At 34.2% G+C, this 19,576-nt stretch overlaps 1 protein-coding gene across 1 annotated transcript in view; it reads right to left on the reverse strand.

Moving 5' to 3' along the window:
* Positions 1-19,576, reverse strand: part of MICU3 (mitochondrial calcium uptake family member 3) — a 52,370-nt gene continuing 32,794 nt past the window's right edge. The window contains exons 10-14 of the mRNA XM_039699955.1: positions 15,456-15,556; positions 14,975-15,146; positions 10,965-11,073; positions 9,849-10,006; positions 1-1,681 (exon numbers count right to left, since the gene is read on the reverse strand). Coding sequence (XP_039555889.1) covers positions 1,571-1,681; positions 9,849-10,006; positions 10,965-11,073; positions 14,975-15,146; positions 15,456-15,556 — 651 coding nt within the window. The 3' untranslated portion in view covers positions 1-1,570. The remainder of the gene's footprint in view (positions 1,682-9,848; positions 10,007-10,964; positions 11,074-14,974; positions 15,147-15,455; positions 15,557-19,576) is intronic.

Below are 19,576 nucleotides of genomic sequence, written 5' to 3' on the forward strand. Positions count from 1 at the left end.
TTTTGTTTTTTTTTTGTGGGTGTTTTTTTTCTGTTGTTTTTTTTTTTGTTTTTTTTTTCAGATAAAAGCCACATTTAGCACATATTTTTCCTACAATTCCCAGTGTGGAATTTCTTACAAAAAGCTTCTTTCTCATTTTGTTTTGAATTTTCTACCAGAAATATATGTTACTATAAATTAAGCATTTCAAAACTTAGGTGCACTGTTACACAGACACCATACATCTATTCACATGATATTTAAGATGGTAACATGTGCAACTGAATAAAATTGTAGAAAGTTTTATTTCATGATTTGGAGTAGTAAGATATCTAAAAACATTATTTTAGTTCTGTTTTGATTGTCTGATTACCAAATATTTCTGCTTCTGATGACAATTTATTGACATTAGTTCAAGTGTGTGCGTATTCAGCTGGAATTATTTCATGGCACAGTCTTTTCCGAAACAGATACAGATTTATTCATTATCCAGTAAATCTTTTTTTAGAAGAAGGGTGTAAAAAATATGTGTTCTTGACTTAATTCCTACTACGTAACAATAATGTTAATAGGGAGTAAGGAAATATGCTGTTGCTGAATAGCAAACAAGTAATATTCAAATAACATTACTTAGTGTTGTTCTGTATTGTGCATGCATTCATGTTGGGTTTTTTTTGTTTTTTATTTTTTGGGTGGGGTTTTTTTGTTTGACACAAACACAAGCTATTTATCTAGTTTTCAGATACGGCATTCCAGAGTAGCAAATTAGACAACTATAATTTCTACTCAGTGCCACTTCATATAAAAGTGCACTATTCACAAGAAACACATGAATTTGTACTCTACCAGAAACATACCAGTGTATGGCAATAAAATTTATAATAAATATTACAAAGTGTGTGCTACATGAATTTGAACATTTTGACTTTTCTTTAACACACTGCTTGTAAGACATTTTAAAATCTGTACTATTTTTTAAAGGATAAATTCATAAACGTAATAATAAGACTTGAAGAATCTGAACATTGTAGTTCATACAGTACTTTTCCTAGGTAAATACCTATCATTCACATTATGACCATAACAGCTTTACTCCTTGTAAAATAACACCCTTTAAGAGTTTAATTTGTCCATTCAACTCATATGTAATTGTTATGCTACTTAACGTAGTCTCATTTTCAGTTTAGCACAAACTTTTAATAGTGCTCATCTGAAAGTGAATTCACAGTCTAAACTGATGCAGGCAGTTTCTCTTCACTGCCAAACATCTTCCTGCCCAGGTGTAAGACTTATTTTTGTTTCCTTTTAAATGACAAATTTATCTCAAAATAATAAAAAATAATATTCAAAAGGTGCTCTTACAAAAGAAGGCTTCTCCCACTCACATGGCATAGTTAGTTCATCAATTAAATAGAATACATACTGAAAAGCAGTTTTAAGAGTTGATGATCACTATACTAAGTGGAAAAGAAGTCCTGTGTTTTCTACTGCAGCTGGAATATTCACCATTCACCTGGGTTAGTTTGTTCTTCATTAAGAATTCATGGGAATAAATAATTTTAGCCAGTGCAGAAAATCCTGCTTTCTTCCTTTATCTCAGCATATCTCGTCTCCGAAATTGCTTCCATAGATCTCTGAGATGCTCACTGGTTACAGTCATCACACAAGAGTAATATTCATTCCAACCATACTTCGGAGTCTCCTGTGAAAAGTAAAAAACATACAATTAGAAAAAAGATACCATTCACTAAATTCATTAATTCTACCTTAAATTTTATTCAGACTCATACTAGATGGATGTTTTAATATTAAAATAATGAGAGATTAAATTTACTTCTATAAAATGAGAGTTATAAATCCATACGTAGGTTAAGTATTCAAAAGGCATCCTCACCTCATAGCACACAATTAGCATTCAACAAATACCCTATTTATATTAAAAGATGCAGCAAAGTATTTCCTCTTTATTCAGGTATGTCCAGCTCCCTCTCTAGTTTTGTTCCTTGCTTCTTTATATTGACACTGTACTAAAAAGTTCACCTAAGACACCAAAAAAAAAAGAGCACAGAATATTATTGATGTTCATTAAACTGAGGCACTAAAAGCCAAATACCATATGGGCAGATAACATGAAAGCTTCTATATATTAAATTAACTTAATCCTAAATTGTAGTTCTGCAACAGGAATAGTTATCCATTGAATGGAGAGGAAAACTGGCCAAGGGTTGGCTTGGGAGATTCACTGCTCTGTGCTCTATGCTCTCTGCAGTTATCATTGGATATCATTATTTCTTCTACTGTTCCTAACTCCCCAAGTCTATTTTCATAGTAAGTGTAAAAAATAGATGGAGGGATACTAAGAATTAGAGCAACTGGTGAAACAAACCACTTTCCTCTTAGTTTATATGCTGAGCATATGCCACATGGTGTGGAATATCCCTTGGGCCAGTTGGGGTCAGTTGTCCTGGCTGTGTCCCCTCCCAAACCCTTGTGCACACCCACCCTCCTTGCAGGTGGGGTGGGGGGAAGAGCTGAGAAGTCCTTGACTCTGTGTAAGTGCTGCTCATGGCAACCAGGACATCAGTGTGTCATCAATAGTATTCTCATCCTATATTTAAAACACAGCACTGTAGCAGATACTAGGACTCAGTCTTAGCTAAAACCAGGACACATGGTGAGACTGTCCAATACCTTGTTTTGGTTGAACTGAGTAAAGATGTTAAAGAAATTGCCACACTGCAGTATATTAAAATCCACCATTAGACACTGAAGCCTACATCTGTTTATTCTTATCCCTCATCTTGTTTAATTGAAAAGCACATTAGTTTATAAAGAAGTTGTTGATATTCAGAATACAATTTAATCCACAGTACCATATGATGACGTTAAATGAAATCTTGGAAACCATACTTACATGAATGCATAATTTAGCTGATATTTATAGTCAATCTCATAAAAAATGCCTAACTTGCAAATTGCAGTGCATTATTTAACAAAAGCATATTCAGTTTATTAATCTGTGCTTTGAGATACACATTTATTTTTTATTTTATTAAACCAGTTCAGATAATGTTCATGAAAGTCATTAAAAGAAATGCTGAAATACACTGACTGTTCATCTACTTATTTCTAATGTATGCACTGTTGTTGTATCTACCAAATCCCCAGAAGGAACAGCTTGTCCACACGTTCTGCAGTGCTTTTGTGTTTCACTGGAACATTCTCCTCCCACTGTATCCAGGTACGTTTTTAAGCTTCTTGTTAGGTTTAGGATCAAAAGCCCAAGTTCTGCAATTTCCAATTACTTTTGTAAGATGAGTCAGGAAGGTGTGCCTAATCACTCACTTCTCACCTTTCTGCTTTAGAGAAGAGGTAAGCAAAAGTCCCTTCAAACAGTAAGCAACAGCCTCTTTCATTTTTTAAAGCTGTCTTTTACACTAGATGTATTCAATTACTGTGTTTTATGGAAGTATAGAAATAAAAAAAACTTTAAAAATTAGCTACATGAAAAATTTAATCTCACTTGACAGAATTAAGTGTTCATAGAAGACAGCAGTTTATAGTTGAAATGACTAGAAATGAGGTTCTGAATGCATGCTTCAGTTTTTAATGTCTTTTTCAAAATAAATTTCCTTCCTCACTCAGTCTCAAGGTACTATTTTCAGCTATTAACCATTACCTCCTAAAAGCTTTTAATCAGAAATTTTGAAAACCCACAATATTTAGAACACCTTCAATTGTTTCAATAAAAAAAATCTTCTTAAGATTCATTATTTCAGTAGTCAATAAAATCAGAGTTATGGCCTAAGTATCTATGATAGTTACTGAGCACATGAAGAGTTTAGCAAACAGTACATTAGATGGACTTGAATCCCTTCATAAGTTGGTCTCGAAGAGTTTAGCAAACAGTACATTAGATGGACTTGAATCCCTTCATAAGTTCATAATGTAGCATCCCTTTTTGGAAATTAACTTTGAAAGGGCTTTATTAGAAATTTCCTAGCTAATCCTTCCACAAGACATCCAAAGCAGAGCTTTCCTCTGTGCTCTGTCAGGCAGTTCCCTACAAACATGTATTTTCAGTTCTCCCTGCAGTGTATGCAAAGCAGTACCTGCCAATGCCCAGTCAGGCTGTGCGCCCTGCAGGGACCACACACAGCTTGTACACTGGTTCCCCAAGGACAAATTTGCATTATTTATTATAAGGGTACAACATTTTTTACACTGTGGAGTAATGGCACTAGTGCATTTTAGAGATATGTGATGTACAGCACAATGTGCTGTTTATTGCTTGTCAGAGTGCAGATTCACAGTAGGGTATAATCTATGGCAAGCATGCCAAGTATCTTAATCTCCTTCACCAGAGTTCTACATTTGCCATAGAAAAGCACAGTGTTTCAAACCACAATGAACTCTATATTTACAATTGGAAAAACAGTAAAATTAATAGTAGTTGTACTGCACCTAACTGTGGGATGTAGTTGATTTTTGTATTTTATGTACATTTAAGTGCTTCATTGGACATCAGACTGAAATTTAATTACCTGTTGAAATTGTCCAAATTCAAATCTTAAATTATTCAATTTTTATTATCTTTTCAATTTATAAAATAAATGGAAAATAATGATTTTTAGAATTATGCAGAACCCACTTTCACTCCAGAATGTATGGCAAAGGCAGAACTATCTGTCTCTACTCTATCCCACACTACTTTTGATAAATCCCTTCACATGCCTCAGCTAAAGGTTCCATTTCCATTAGTAGAACTTTACAACAAATCTAAAGAAATATTATGAGTTATGCAATGTTTTGCACCAGCCAACAGCTGGTTAAATCACTGTAATGCCTGGGCTTGATCTCAGAGGTCTTTTCTGACCTTAACAATTTTGTGATTCTGACTTGTGATAAGAGACAAGAAACAGCTGCTCAAGTGGAGAGCAGTAGCAAACTAATGTGTCGGGAGGGAAGAGAGAATTTTATATATACAAGGCTTATATTGTATTCTACAGTGCACAGGCAGCAGGTATTTGATACAGACCTACTACTGAAGCAAACTTGATTACAGTAAGAATTTTTGTTACATCCAGGAGCTCCAGGTGGGAAGAAGAGCAGGGTAAATACCTAACAGCCTCTACATTAACTCACTGATGTTGCCTGTAGCCAAGTCCATGCCCTGAAAACTAACCTGGTTTCTTGTCTCCAAATGGGTAGTGTAGATGTACTATAATTAAATTTTTTTGAGAATGACTTTATATAGAATGAACAACATCTCTGGAGATTTATAAAACGCTTTACAAATCTCCATGGTACATTTCTTCCCAGTTTACATCATCTCAGCATACGAATTAATTAATTTAGTGCCTGAATTCAGATCTGACAAGGTGTTGATGTATGTATACTTGATGCTTTTACCAGTCTCTCTTTCTGTCACCAAAATTATTTTATTAGGTTTGTTGATTAGATACTGGATTCCTTTGTGTCACTGCATTTTCCTCCACTTGGTCACATACCCTTCGCTGAAATTATTAGGGAAGCATCATGACTGTGTAGCATTTTTCCAGTTTCCTGTAAGAGCTGTTTCATATCTTGAAAAGTTTACAGTTTAAATAATACTAAACATGAAACAACAATATGGGTTTTGACAAAAAGACAAAGTATTCCTAATAACTATTTTAAAAAATACATGAGAAAAGAAAAAAGGAATCTTTGAAAGTCAAAAGTTTCAAAGATATAAAGTGACATAAGATTAAACTAAAGCCATGACTTCCTCTCATGTGACTAGTGACTTGGATTACTGAAATACTAAATTTTAAAAAGTTTAAACTACTTTATTAGTCATTTACACTTCCCATTATTAATGTGGAGAAACCAGACACTTTGTGAAGATCAAATTTCCTCTTCTGTCCCTCACATATTAGTAAAATGCTTCAGTATTAGGGTACAGTATTGAACAAAAAGCCTTAGGTTAATATTGTGCCTCAGAATTAAAACCAGCAGGGGAATGACAGTCAAACCCTCCTGGCTCAGGAGCATGAGATGTGCTGGACTCCTCACAGGGTCACTCAGAGCAGACCCCTGGCCATGGCCCCTTGCTTGTCATGGTGTACATCTCTCCTCGCTCCTGTCCTCTGTAAAAAAACCTCTGGGAGCCAACAGCCTTCAGAACTCCTGCAAAACCTTTACAGGGAAACAGGAAAACCCCTTAAGCTGTAAAGGAACAAACTCTTCCTTTTTATAAGAGGAGAGAAATGTCTACTAGTGCAGTGTCTATGTCCCCTGTGTGACAAACGGCTACAGCATATGCACACAGCATATGCACGCCCCAGTTCTGACACTGAAATCCACAGTACAACTGAACTGTACAAATGGATATTCATGGAGTGGATATGTGAAAAGGGCCATGCTGATTATGTGTGGACACAATGCTGATTTTTCAAGATTGCTGGTACAGTATTAATTGAGGCAAAAATACATGATTGCTTTCAAGAATGTAGCAGTATAAATCAAAGCAGAATCAAGTCACTGTAAGTCAGGAAAATCTGCCTCTACAATCTTCCTTGGTAAATACTTATTAGCTATAGGTACCTGAGAAATTACTTAAAAAGAGGTAGTGGGACAGACAGAAAACAGCAACAGAAACTAAGAAAAAATACTTTTCCTAATTTCAAACACAATACAAAATCACAGCTGGCTCACAGAACAGTGACAGTGTGAGTCAGTCATTACCAACCAGGATAAAATTTTATTGCTTCAGTCAAAAACACAACATGATGCCTTGAGCTACTAAGTAGCTTGCAGCCATACAACCTATTCCTGAGTTTTGGAACAGGAAACAAAGCAGTGACAGTTCAACAGTCAGCCATTCCTGCAGGCATGCCAGCACACTCAGACTGGTGAAGAAGCTAACACATACCGTCATTTATCTGCTATACAGCTCCTTCCTCACGCAGGATTTGAAAGTAGTATACCTCTGTATAGGTTTGTAGCCCTGTGGAGCAGAAGATGGAGAAGTGTGCAGATGCAGACAACACGTGAAGGCAGCCAGGGATAAGCATAAGACAACAGTATCATGAAAATACAAAAAAATGGCTTTAATTGACAAATACCTAGGAGATACTTTACAGTATGTGTTATGCAAAATGTTTAGCATTTAGGCATTGATTCCCAAGTCTTCTGGTTTAGAAATGGAATTTGTAAAGGAAAGGGAATCTTCTGATATATTTTTACATTTGAAAAAGAAAGGGAAATATTTATTTTAACTAAACAGTGTGCAAAAAACCCCAAACTTTTCATGTTTAAACATTTTTAGTAAGTTGATAGCAATACTCTGACCGACCACTTGATGGCAGCTTAACATACGAGTTTGCGTCAAACTACTGAAAAACAAGGTTTCAGGCTGTGCTACAAAATTGCAGAAAAAGAGAAATATCATTTGGTGAAGTCTTTACTATATTTACTTTTCCAAAATCGTATCTAAAATTTGTATTAAAATGAACATTTATTGTGTTCCTATAAGAGGCAGTACCTGACCCTCGTGAAGTTTTTAAGTTTAAGGCTAAGCTTTTAAATAGGACAAACCTGCTACATACTGACTGATGTTTCAGAACTGCATTTTCATTGGACTTGTGTGACTCTTTGCTCTTAAACAGGTTCACTTTAGTCTGACTAAATAACCACAAAATGCCCTTTTCTAAAATACATAGTCCCAGAACCAAATCCTGTAGTGACCTCAAGATTGTGGGCAAACATAATTAGTGAAACAACTTTTAAAAAGGTAGAATTGCTAAGTACAAGATGTTAATTGTGAAATCGTACTTCACATCACAACTGATTTGAAGGCCTAACTGAGTTTCAGGCCAGACTGAAACTGTTGTTTTTGGATGTTTTTGACAGATAATCAGATGCTACGTTATTTGGCAGACATTAATTGTGGAATACTTAAAATTAAAATCAGGCATTTATACTTCATAAAGAAGTACAGATTTCTATGTTGCCACAAAATACTGAATAAGCTGAAGCTGTTCTGATATTTTATCTCTATAATGAAACTGACCAAATTTTCATTTGGATTCAAAACACAGTTATTGATAAAGAAAAAGTTAGTAATTTGTTAGTTTTGATTTAGCACAAGACAACATTTGAGCCCTCCACATTGTAGGAGCAAGAGGGCAAAGTTTTACTTGTTTTAGACACATTAAATACTCTGCAATTTGTAACATACAAACACTGGGAAGAAATTAATGACATTTTCCACCAGTTTGTTCTGGGAAAAAGGTTCTTAAGCATTTTCTACTTTTCATTCTAAACCAAGGCTGCAGTGAGTGGAGGGTGTTTATTAAGGCAAAACTTTTGCAGAATTTTTTTTTAATGAAGGCAAATTTTTGCATGATTTTTACTATTATCCACTCTTGGAAAAAACTGGTTTGTGTGACACTTATGAAAACTTACTGGAAATTGGAATTCTTCCGTTTTCTATTGTCATTGTCTTGGAATATTACTGATTAGTGAAGAGAATGCATTTAACTGAATTACAGGACCAAATCACAATTGTCCCCAGTCCAGCAGATGTCTAATACTTAAATTAGAATGATAATTTATGAAAGACTGTGTTATTCTTCTGAATATTGGCTATTCTTTATAGTTCTTTTACTGTCCACTGGAATATTTTATAGTGGTTCAGGGAAAAGCAAGATACATACATAGGACTGAATAGTGCTGGATGATATAGATTCTTAAAATTATATATGATTTCTGTCATGCATTTTGTGAAATAGGAACATGTGATAAATACAAGAATTACTTAGTAAGCAGACTGTTTGCTAGTTAAATTAACATACACTGCACATTTACAGTTAGTAAACAAACATATAGCTGAACAGCTTGAAACAATTGTGAAACAATCATCATTACCACACCATAATAAAAGAAATTGAGGACCAACAAGGAAATAAGTTTGTTACAAATACAGGGGTTGTTATCCACATTTTATGTTTGAAAATGTACAGAAATAACAAGTAAACTATTAGACTCAACACCACTTCACAGAAAGTTCTAAAATTACGATTAGGAAGCTAACTAAAATTAATTAAAATTACAGAAATAACATTTTGAAATGTGACTTTAGGAACCATAATACAGTTTAAGATTTATGTCTAAGCAATAAAGTAATAAGGTTGTTAATTAGAACACCACTTTATATTTAGTTAAAAATATTAACACTTGTCATATGAAGAAATAAAAATGACTGCAAGTAATTTCCTGTCCTCTATCTTATTATAATTGAATATTAGATACAGGGTTTAATTATTAAAATCAGCTCTGAACAAGCACACAGCATTGTTCAGCACCACTTCACTAATTTTAATTTGAAAATTAAAACTACCTTCTGCTGCAACTCTTTCTAACTGTCATGAGCACTTGGCATTTTATATAATGTTTTAGAAGAGTTGACCTTTAACTAAACTTCTTGAGCTTGCGAGAGACAAAGTCTCTTTTCTCAGCATGCAATACAGACATAATTACTGCCATTATTAAAATTCTTAATGCTAATCTATTAATTGCACAATACAGAAAAAATGACTGCATACAGGGGATTTCTCATCTCCTATTTGGTTAGCACATTATAAAGGTATACCACATCCTGTAAATATTGCTTTCTAACAAAAAACCACCAAACAAGAATTTAAGAAGGATTTTATCTTACAGATTGCTTCAGTATTTCTATAAATGTATGTCTTAAAATATATGTCATAAAATGTATGTCTTTAAACATATGCACTGCTGATTTGAAATCTGCAGGTGCTACAGATGCTAAAGTAGTGGTAAGTAGCAGAGTCCACTAACATTACTATAACAATTAGAATTCTTACCCTAAACCCTCGATTGAGTCTGTCTTTCATAATGCCGATAAATTCTTTATAACTCAGCTGGTCATCTCTGTCGACATCAAAAATCTTGAACACTGTGTTCACCAAATGAGGTGAGAGCTTCACACCTGTGGCTACATACACAGCACGCTTGAATTCATCTGCATAAGGAGAACACCAGAAAAAAAAATTTAAAAAGTGAATTTAAGGGTACTTTGTGAACAGCATATTATGAAATATAAGTAAACTTTTAACCTGAGTTTTCACATTTAACTACTCAAAAATATGAAAAAGCTAAAATTAGGACTGAATTTCACAGTTCTAAACCAAGTAGTTCTTAACTGATATAAATGAAACTGCTGAATTGGTGCCAATTATTTTATAAAAAAGATAATAATCCATATATACTATACTGTGGGCAATAACAAAATTAGAAAATCATATTATAATTAAACCTATGTTACATATATGGCATTTACTTATTTAATACAGCACCCAAGAAATAGAGCACAGAGAAAATGATAAATTCCTTGGTAATGCCACATGAGGTAGGACCATACTGGTGTTAGGGAGTCAGACCCATCAAGAGGCTACTTGAAGATAGCACACAAGTCTGACCACTTTGCATATTGCTCACCTTGTGTTCCCCAGACATCACAACTCCTTTATTAAGGACTGTTGTAGGTACATACATGCCTGGTTCTTTAAGTACCCACTTAGTAATTTGTTAAAAATCTGTCTGATCTCTCTTTGGACCTTCTGTCACTGTTTTCTACAGCCTTTGTAGAAGGCCAAGTTTCAGATGCTCACTGTGTAAAGAAATGCTATTGTTTACTTTAATCTGATCTCTCATTGGTGTCATCTAGTGCCTCTTAACTCTTGTATTGTAGGAGTTGATGGATAGCTATTCTGCATTCAGCTTGTCCACTACTTATATGACTTATATGCCTGCTATCTCTTGTGATATGACCAAGCCTTTTCCTCTCAAAGCTGGAGTCCTAGCATTTTTAGCCTTTTACTGGAAACATTAAAACTACAAACTAGGAAATTAAAAAATGCACTTTTGTTAGCAATTCTATATGGATATCAATGGATTGTTATAAGAATATTGATACTTACCTTGACCTATGGAACGACTTGCAAAATTATACATTTGCATTGCAATTGTGAAGTCCTCTAGATTGTTCAAGAATTGAAAAAATGATCTAAATTCTTCAAATGTGATACCCTAAAAACCAGGAGAACAATATGCACTGTAGCAATTATCAGTAGTAATAATAACTGAATAAACAAACCTTGCAATTATATATGTCAACTTCATTTAAGAGCAGATACCACACCCATTTAAAAAAAAGGGATTTGTAGTAAAAGTCAATAAAGTAGAGAGCTAGGGTTTCTTGAGGAATGCAATAATATGTCTTTTCTATCTGTGACTGCAATAATGCAGAAATTCTCACCAGAGCAGTTGAAAATACTGTTCTATTGCTGAGGGCAATTTTTAAGAATTCCAGAATTATTACAATATGATAGTCAATACTGAGAATAAAAAGTCTAGGTTTGGATGAACACTGGAGTATATTTACTACTGAAAACCTGAAAACCACTATTATATATATGTGAGTGTATGTGCTCATATAAATACATTGAATGAATTCATAAATATACATTATGATCTACCTTAAACTTGTACTTGAGGGTGAATTTTTCATATATCCAGATATAGACACACAAGTCTCTTCAGCTGAGGGTTTGCAAGTACTGCAGGGTTTGTCCAGCTTTTAAAAAATCAATTGCATTTTGACCAGACTTTAGACTACCTTCTGTGAAAGTTTCACTAAATTGGTCTTGTTAAAAGAGTTTATCTTCATTCCTTGTAATTCCTTCTTTTCTCATCTTAGTTAGAGATCTATACATCTGATAAACTATCTCTAAATCAATTCTGAGAGGACCTGAAGATGAGACTTTGAACTAAGCCAGGACCATTGCCTATATCAAATTCCCTCTGGTCTCAGCCATTCTGAACATGGAATCGCATTCTGTGTCAAACCTTGATCTCCCTGGACTCCTTTAACTATAATTCCTGCCTATTTTTCCATTTGCTTTTATTCTTTGATTCTATTTAAGTACTTGTCTCTGAAAATATATTGAAAGCAATAATAAGGCCTGTGAGCCTTTATGTTCAAACTAAAACATTGATCTATGTCTCTGCTCAAACATATACATAGTCTTTATAGTATGGTGGAACACAGGAAACATGCAGATATAAGTTTGTGCCAGAAGATGGCAGAGGTTGGATGCTAACCCATATAAAACAGCAAGGACTGTGGAAAATGTGGAGAGCAGCATAATATTGTTATAATAGAAGAATTTAATAGGTCTCCATACACTTGAGATGTAAACCCTTGCTTAAGTGATCCTACCTAACCACTAGCTAAGATTTATAAACTCTTTGGAGAGCTTGGCCCATCTCCATCATGAATTGCTTTTCTCAACAAGCAGATCCTTCGCAACTGGGAGGAACCCCTCACATATACAACTAAAACTACCACCTAATTTAAATTTTTATATTAAAAACTGAATTTAATATTATCAATACTGTCTTTTTGTTTCATTGCATTTGACATTATTAGTTTATGTGTCCAAGTTCTAGTTCTTGCATTGTGTTTAGACTGAAAACTCTATGGGAGTGGAATAACTGCCATGCATTTGTGAAATTCCTAGATCAGTGAAAATTTCTCAGTTAGGAGCCTCAGGTACAACAATAAAACAGCAATCATAGAGAACATCCACCCAAGTCTTGAGCTGATATTTTTAGGATCGCAAATCCTTAATGTGCACCAATTTTTCTGCAAAAATTCTGAATGCAAAAAATAAGTGTAAGAGGTTAAGCTACTGCAAAAATCTTGTTTGTGTGGATGACGTTTGCTTTTCCTAATAAACTGCTCTTTCTCATGCCTCAAGTTTTCTGGCTTTTACCATTCAAATTCTTTCCCTGATCCTGTTGGTGGAGGAGTGAGCAAATGGCTGCATGGGGCTTGGTCAATGGCTGGGATTAAACCATGACAAAAAAGTAAGCTAACTTTTTAATTTAGATAGACAGATTTTATTGTACTATAGCAAAGAAAACTCAGATTAATGTACCAACGCTGCTAAAAATGCACAGATTTTCTTCAGGAGCTGATATCCATAGTAATTCAGGATGACAGCTTACATGAATCACTGCTTGGCATCAAGTTAGTAAAAGGAGGAAGACATCCTGTGAGCAGGCAGCAGGCCAGCTGAACATTTTAACATGATTAAAATATGACAAAAGATCATCATGCTGCTTTAGGGTCTTCTTTGTACAGCACCATGAAAGATGAACATCGCCGCTGTGAGAGTACGGGAATACTACTTTACAGACTTGACTAGTTTTTCTTCTGAATGGAATGCTCTGGTTAGTATTAGAATTGCAGCATATCACTGTCATGAAATAAAGAGCAAATGTTGTAATTTTCAAATTATAGTGTTATGACAAGAGCCAAAAAAATGTGACAACATTTGAGCAACACATGAACGCCACCTCCATGGCAGTAAGAGTCAAAGTCCTATTCTTAAAAGCCTGTGGCCAGCACAAGGGATATAGTGACAGCACATTTACCAAGCCAATAATACAAAGTTATGGAAAAAAAAAAGTCTTGTTTCACTTAATAGAGGTTTAGCATATGACATACCTCAAATATCCAAATATATGGCACCTGTCCAGTGTCAGGATATTGCCAGATCACAGCATAAAAGCAATTTTGTAACTGAATGACAAAGCTTTCTACATGGAGGTTTTCCTTAACTGTTGGTCTTGCCAGAGACCAAGAGGAGGAAACTACAGTGGAATACTTGCTATGACATTGGAAGACTTAGATATGAACTTCAAAGACTACCTTGTGTTCAAAAGAAAGTGTCTGTATATTTACTTAACTTCACCTTTGACATTCAAAGTATTTCTCTATAACTACAACTGTTATTAATTTTTAGTTTCCAAGTGATAATTACATTATTGTTTCTAAACAAGACCTGAAGTGAGTGGGTTTTTTTGGTTTTTATGGTTTGTTTGGGTTTTTTTGTTTGTTTGTTTGTTTGGGTTTTTTTAATTTATTTTAGATTTCCATCTAGAACCATCCAGTTATAGCAGTTCTGTTGCACTGTCTTGGCTCTGAATATGAAAGTTGTACAGACCTTTTACAGCAGTTTGGTCTGAGCACCTCAGTTCCTACAACAGGAACTTGGAAAGGGTGACTGAGCAGGAACTCTGATCCCAATCTTACCACGTCACCTGACACCTAATCTGGTCAAAAGAGACAGCCCTGCTTTCCCAGCTATATTTAGCACTCAGTGGCCCTAACTGCTGTACAACCACAGGAAGAATCAGATAATCCAGGTATCTGAGCAGAAAACTGTAGATTTTTGGAGTGTGCTTCTATCAGGTCAGTTGACTGATCCTACTTACTGTGAAGACTGAAATTAAAATGTCATTCCTCAAATAAAAACAAAAGCTAAACAAACTGTTGAAACTGATTTATTACTTTTCTTTGCAAGCTCTGCTGTCAATGCTATTAAAAAATATAGCTATTGAGAGAGGTAGATTTCTAGGATAGATTAATCTGATCTTCTTCTGTAAACACAAATAGAAGAAGTATATCCAAAACATCTCTTGTTTGAAGGGCTACTTTTAAAATTATCCTATAGATTATCACTGATGCATAGCTGCTACTACATTTCTCTCAAGATACATTTCTGACAATGTATTTGTTGTTAAACGAATAGGAAGGAAGGAAGGAAGGAAGGAAGGAGTTTTTTGATAATTCATTGCTAGAAAATTTTTATTTTTAATGTCTTAAGGTTTTTGCAATTTAACCTGTTCTATCTATCTGTTACGTTCTATCTAAACGTCAAGGATACTACTAGCTAAATCCTATGGATATAATTCTATGCTATTTACTCTTCTACATTTTATTCAGCAAGTAATCTGAAAAACCAGGCATGCAGTTCATGATCGAAGTAAAATCCTAGTGCTAAGTAATTCAGTCCAAAAAAACTGTTTTCATGTTAATGACACTGGGACTGCATGCTGTGGTGCACTGCTAAGCAATTACCTTTTCTTCAGGAATACTGCCACGCATGTTTTCCAGGTAACTTGATGTATTTTCCACATTTGTATACCTCAAGAGAATGTGGGCAAAGTCTTCCTCACTGATGGTATTCATCCCATTAGAATAAGAAAGGAATTCTATCTCTAGAACCTCAGTTTGCAGGTTATCCATAAATCTAAAGCACAAAAAAATGTGAAGAAATTGTCATATTTTATATTTCTGCTGTTCATGTCCTTAAATCAGGACAGGGCTGGGGTATAACATTTCCACCCCAAACTAAAATTTGCAGCACCATTGGAAGAGGACTTTTTACTATTGGGCCACTAATTGTTTTATTTTGCTCTTTGTGTATATAACACACACAAAGGGAACACAAACCATATAAACATACCTGCCTAAGCTGTGTGTTTAGTAATATAGTACACATTAATTAGAATAACTATACAAATATTTTTTACAAGGAATTAATGAAGTAGAGACTCACCTATAAAAATCTTCGAAGTTCAGTTCTGCTTTTCCTTTCTTGCCAAAAAAGTGTACAAGCAGTGTCGTATCTGACAGTGAACTTGTAATATCATCAGCACGCTTAAACATTAGAATAAAAAAAAAATTAAAGGCCATGATTGGATCAGATACAGAAGTATAATCTGAGAATGCCTATCATCATAATAGACTTTTCTATTAAAAGAGTTTGTATTTCATGTTTATAGTCTTTAAGAAGATTTTAATATTGCAATCCATTACATTAATTTTGCCATGCAATCTTCACACAAAATAGCAGTAGCTGTTAATTGCATTTAGTAGAATGTAGTTAAGCTAACAGAATGATGTAATGGAAGCTGCAATGAAGGGAGAAAAGGTATGAAAAATAAAACCAGAAACTTGTGAGGAAAAAAAAAAGTCTCATCAGCTAAGGTAAACCATAAAATGTAACTCCCTTTGTACACAATCTTGCTTCCCTTCTACTATGAAACTACAAAGAAATTACAGTACATTAGTTCATATACTCTTATTCCATATTTCAAAAGTAAGCATGGGGTTGTGTTCCAAAATCACATCAGTTAGATGTAGTTTACATGATTCTTTTCTGTAAGCTGCAGATAGCTATGTCTTAAATGTTATTGCCCCAACACATTTAAAACACCAGAATTAGGAAATATTTTGAAATAATGAAGCAATATTTGGATTACTTCTCTTAAGACTGTTCCTCAGGTACTGGGTTGTGTTCTCTGCACAGGACTGGAATCTTTGAATATATATTCATACTTTTTCCTTAAATAAATAACTAAGGTTTTGAAGGCCAGAATTAGAAGGGAAAGCCAACTAATTTTGATCACTTGTAATAGCAAAAGTTGTAAAGAGGAATCCAAACATTAGTAACTGTGATCTGTGGATAGCGATTGCATAATATTCTACTTTTTTACTACATATTCACTGCCCATAACTATTGTACATATGCATTGATTTTACTTCTTTGAAACAGAAGCTCTTGATACACTGAAGAGCTGAACAATAATTCAGTAATATAAGGCTCTTGAATAAGCCACAGTAGCCCAACATGATACTGTCCTCCTGGTATTAACATGCTTCTGCCAACATTAGAAATTTAAAAAGTAATGTATTTAATCTCCTTACTGTGCCTGCTTAGGGATTACCTCCTGTCCAAGCTGTCATCTTACAAAGACAAGACTTTATGAAAAGAACAGAGTAGGAGGGCAGTGTCTGCTCTTCCTAGGCAAACTACCACCCATTAGGAAGTTTGTCTGCAGACTCTAGTGTTACAGTACAAAACAAGGCAGAGTACAGAAACCTAGCAAATATTTGGGAGATGTAACAGTGATAATTTATCACCATAACAATACATTATAAACCTGGGATCTACCATAGGTACAGAAAACTGTTTATACAGCTCTGTAAAGATCTACACATATAAAACTGCAAGCCACACTCAAGAGTCCTTTAAGTCTGACTCTATTTCTTCAGTGAAGGGGCTATAAATTTTTAACAGACTAAGAAACTCTAAATGAAGAAGCCAGGAAAAATTTTTGAACAATATGCAATAGTTCAACATCATGATAAACCATGTACCATGAAAAAGCATTTCACGTCTACATTCTCTAAAATACACTATATTATTTTCAGATTTACATACTGATTTGTAAAAAACGTAAAGTGCAATATTCATTAAGAGTATTTATATATCAACAACAAGGGAAAACACAAGGCAGTAACAACACAAATCCCTTTCAACATCCAATCTAAAGAAATGAGAGGGACTTTTCTGTTCTTTAGTATAATCAGTCTAGGATTCTCAAGATTGCATTTCATGTACTCTAGCTTGGTCTTTATTCTCATATTCTTCTCCAGGGAGAAATAAGATGACATAGTGTATATAGAGGTAGAGATATTTCATGCCCTTCAATTAAGACAGCTCTGCTCTTCATGTGAGCAAACTACTTCAGAAAAGTAATCACTATTTGTCTTTTAATATTGTTATCCTCCACTACAGGACACAATATAGTGAAATGCAGATACCCTGATTTCTTATGTCTTTTAAGCAATTAAATCCCCGAGCACATTCAAACAATTTCCCTCAAGTACACTGAAAAGATATCAAATGTTAAATTACAGCCTTTCATCTTGCAAAAACATTTCAAAACCTTAGACTTAGGTTGCATTTACCCATATCTAAAGAACCATTAAAAAAAACTACAATCTGTAAGTCTTTTCACAATTCCCACTTGGTTGGCCTCACTAAATGAAAAAACCCCAAACAAAAACTTCACTGCAGAAACTCAACCCAGTATGCTTCTCTGAAGAACTGCAGGCAACTGACCACTATTCCCGTGCTCCTTCTGCACTGATAGTATTAAATAAATTCTCTTTTACATGGTAAAGGATAAAACTAGAAACTTTAATCATTTAAAGCTATTATTTTTCATTATAAAATTAATTTTACTTTAGATCAGTGAAATTAGATTGCCTCACCTGTTTCCATGTACAAATACAAGCCTCAATTTTGATCAAATATATTTTGCAGTCATTTAAATGTGAATAAAATCCTTCTCATTTCTCTTTCCCTTTACAGTAGCTGAAATACAAATGCCAGTGAAGAGACAAACTGAAGACAAGTGTTTCAGTCACTTGATTGACTTGCTGCATAATGGCAATATGTTTTTCTTTCTATTTTCTAGACTGAAAGGCATAAAGTCTATTCATTTTGTATTCTGCAAAATTAGTTTCAGTTCTTGGTTAACAAGGGTTGACTAAAAGTAGGTAATGCTTATAAGCTTTGATTCCACTTTTACCAAAATATTCCAATAATTAAGTATGTATATTTATTTGATTTAATAAGAGCTTTCTTACTGAAAACTCTTGATTTTTCCAACTGTGATAACTAAGCCACTGATTTCCAATTTCACTTAGTAATTTAAGAATAAACCCCAAAACTGAATTTAGTGATAAGTGAAATATTTCAAGAGGACAGTGGAATTGCTAAATTAGTAAGCACAGAAGCAGTATTATACACTGATCCTAGAGAAAACTAGTTGTGATAAATAATTTTATTCTCTAAAGAGACCTTTTGATTCCCATAGCAACAAACCTTATTTACTCTCATTTTCCACTTACATATAGCGCTCTCAAAAGCCAATGAAACAACACAGACCCCAGTGTCACCTTGCTTTATGCCACTTTCTCACTACAAATAGCTATAATATTATTCAGATGCAAGAGTACCTGGGAGAGATAAGAATATGGATGAAAGCCAGCTGGCCCAAACCAAGGAAGATAAAGATAATTACAGTGAGAAGTAGGAAATTGTCAGTGGAGAAAATGCAGAACATGATTTTTCTTCATAAAATGATTTACAAGTGAGCAGACAGGCTTTTTGTACACTTTCCAGAGAATTTAAATCACTACTAAGTATAGCTGCTATTAAGCTTCAATTACAGCATAGTTACAGATATTAGACTGAGGCATAGGATATTAAAAAACCCCTCTCTCTCCAAATTAACTGTGCGTAGAGATTACCAAACTTAAATCCATCCATACTAGGGACTGAATTCATGCCAGCTAACTGTACATTAAGATGACATTTCATTCAGAAAACTCAATGCCCCAAGGTTCTTGAATAATCAGTGAAATTCATCTCTCCCCTCTATGTCGCCTTATCTGACTAGACAAAAGCACTGATATTCTGGATTTTAAAATTTGGTGGAATAAATTAGGATTAATAACTGGATTAACAATTCAGAAGCCCATCAATGTAGAAGCAAGGGAAGATAGGCTGGGTCTATGGCTTTATTGCAGGATTACTATGTATATACTATTACTATGGATATTGCTATAAATATTATAAAACTCAATTCTGTAACACTACATTTTGTTTTGTTGAAGGGCAAGTGAACACAAGCTGAGAGAAATACAGAAAAGGCTTATCTGATACCTAGGAAATGTAGATTCTACCTTAAAAGAAAAATAAAAAACCTTATTTTGTTTGGCCCTTAATTAAAATTCAAATAAATTTAAACAGAGGGCTATGACTGCATTTATAAACACAACCAAGAGTCTGAAGATTAACACTAAAGAAGAAAAATACCTATG

The sequence above is a fragment of the Passer montanus genome, unplaced genomic scaffold (assembly GCF_014805655.1).
Source record: "Passer montanus isolate IOZ18808 unplaced genomic scaffold, ASM1480565v1 scaffold14, whole genome shotgun sequence".
NCBI classification, from domain to species: domain Eukaryota; kingdom Metazoa; phylum Chordata; class Aves; order Passeriformes; family Passeridae; genus Passer; species Passer montanus.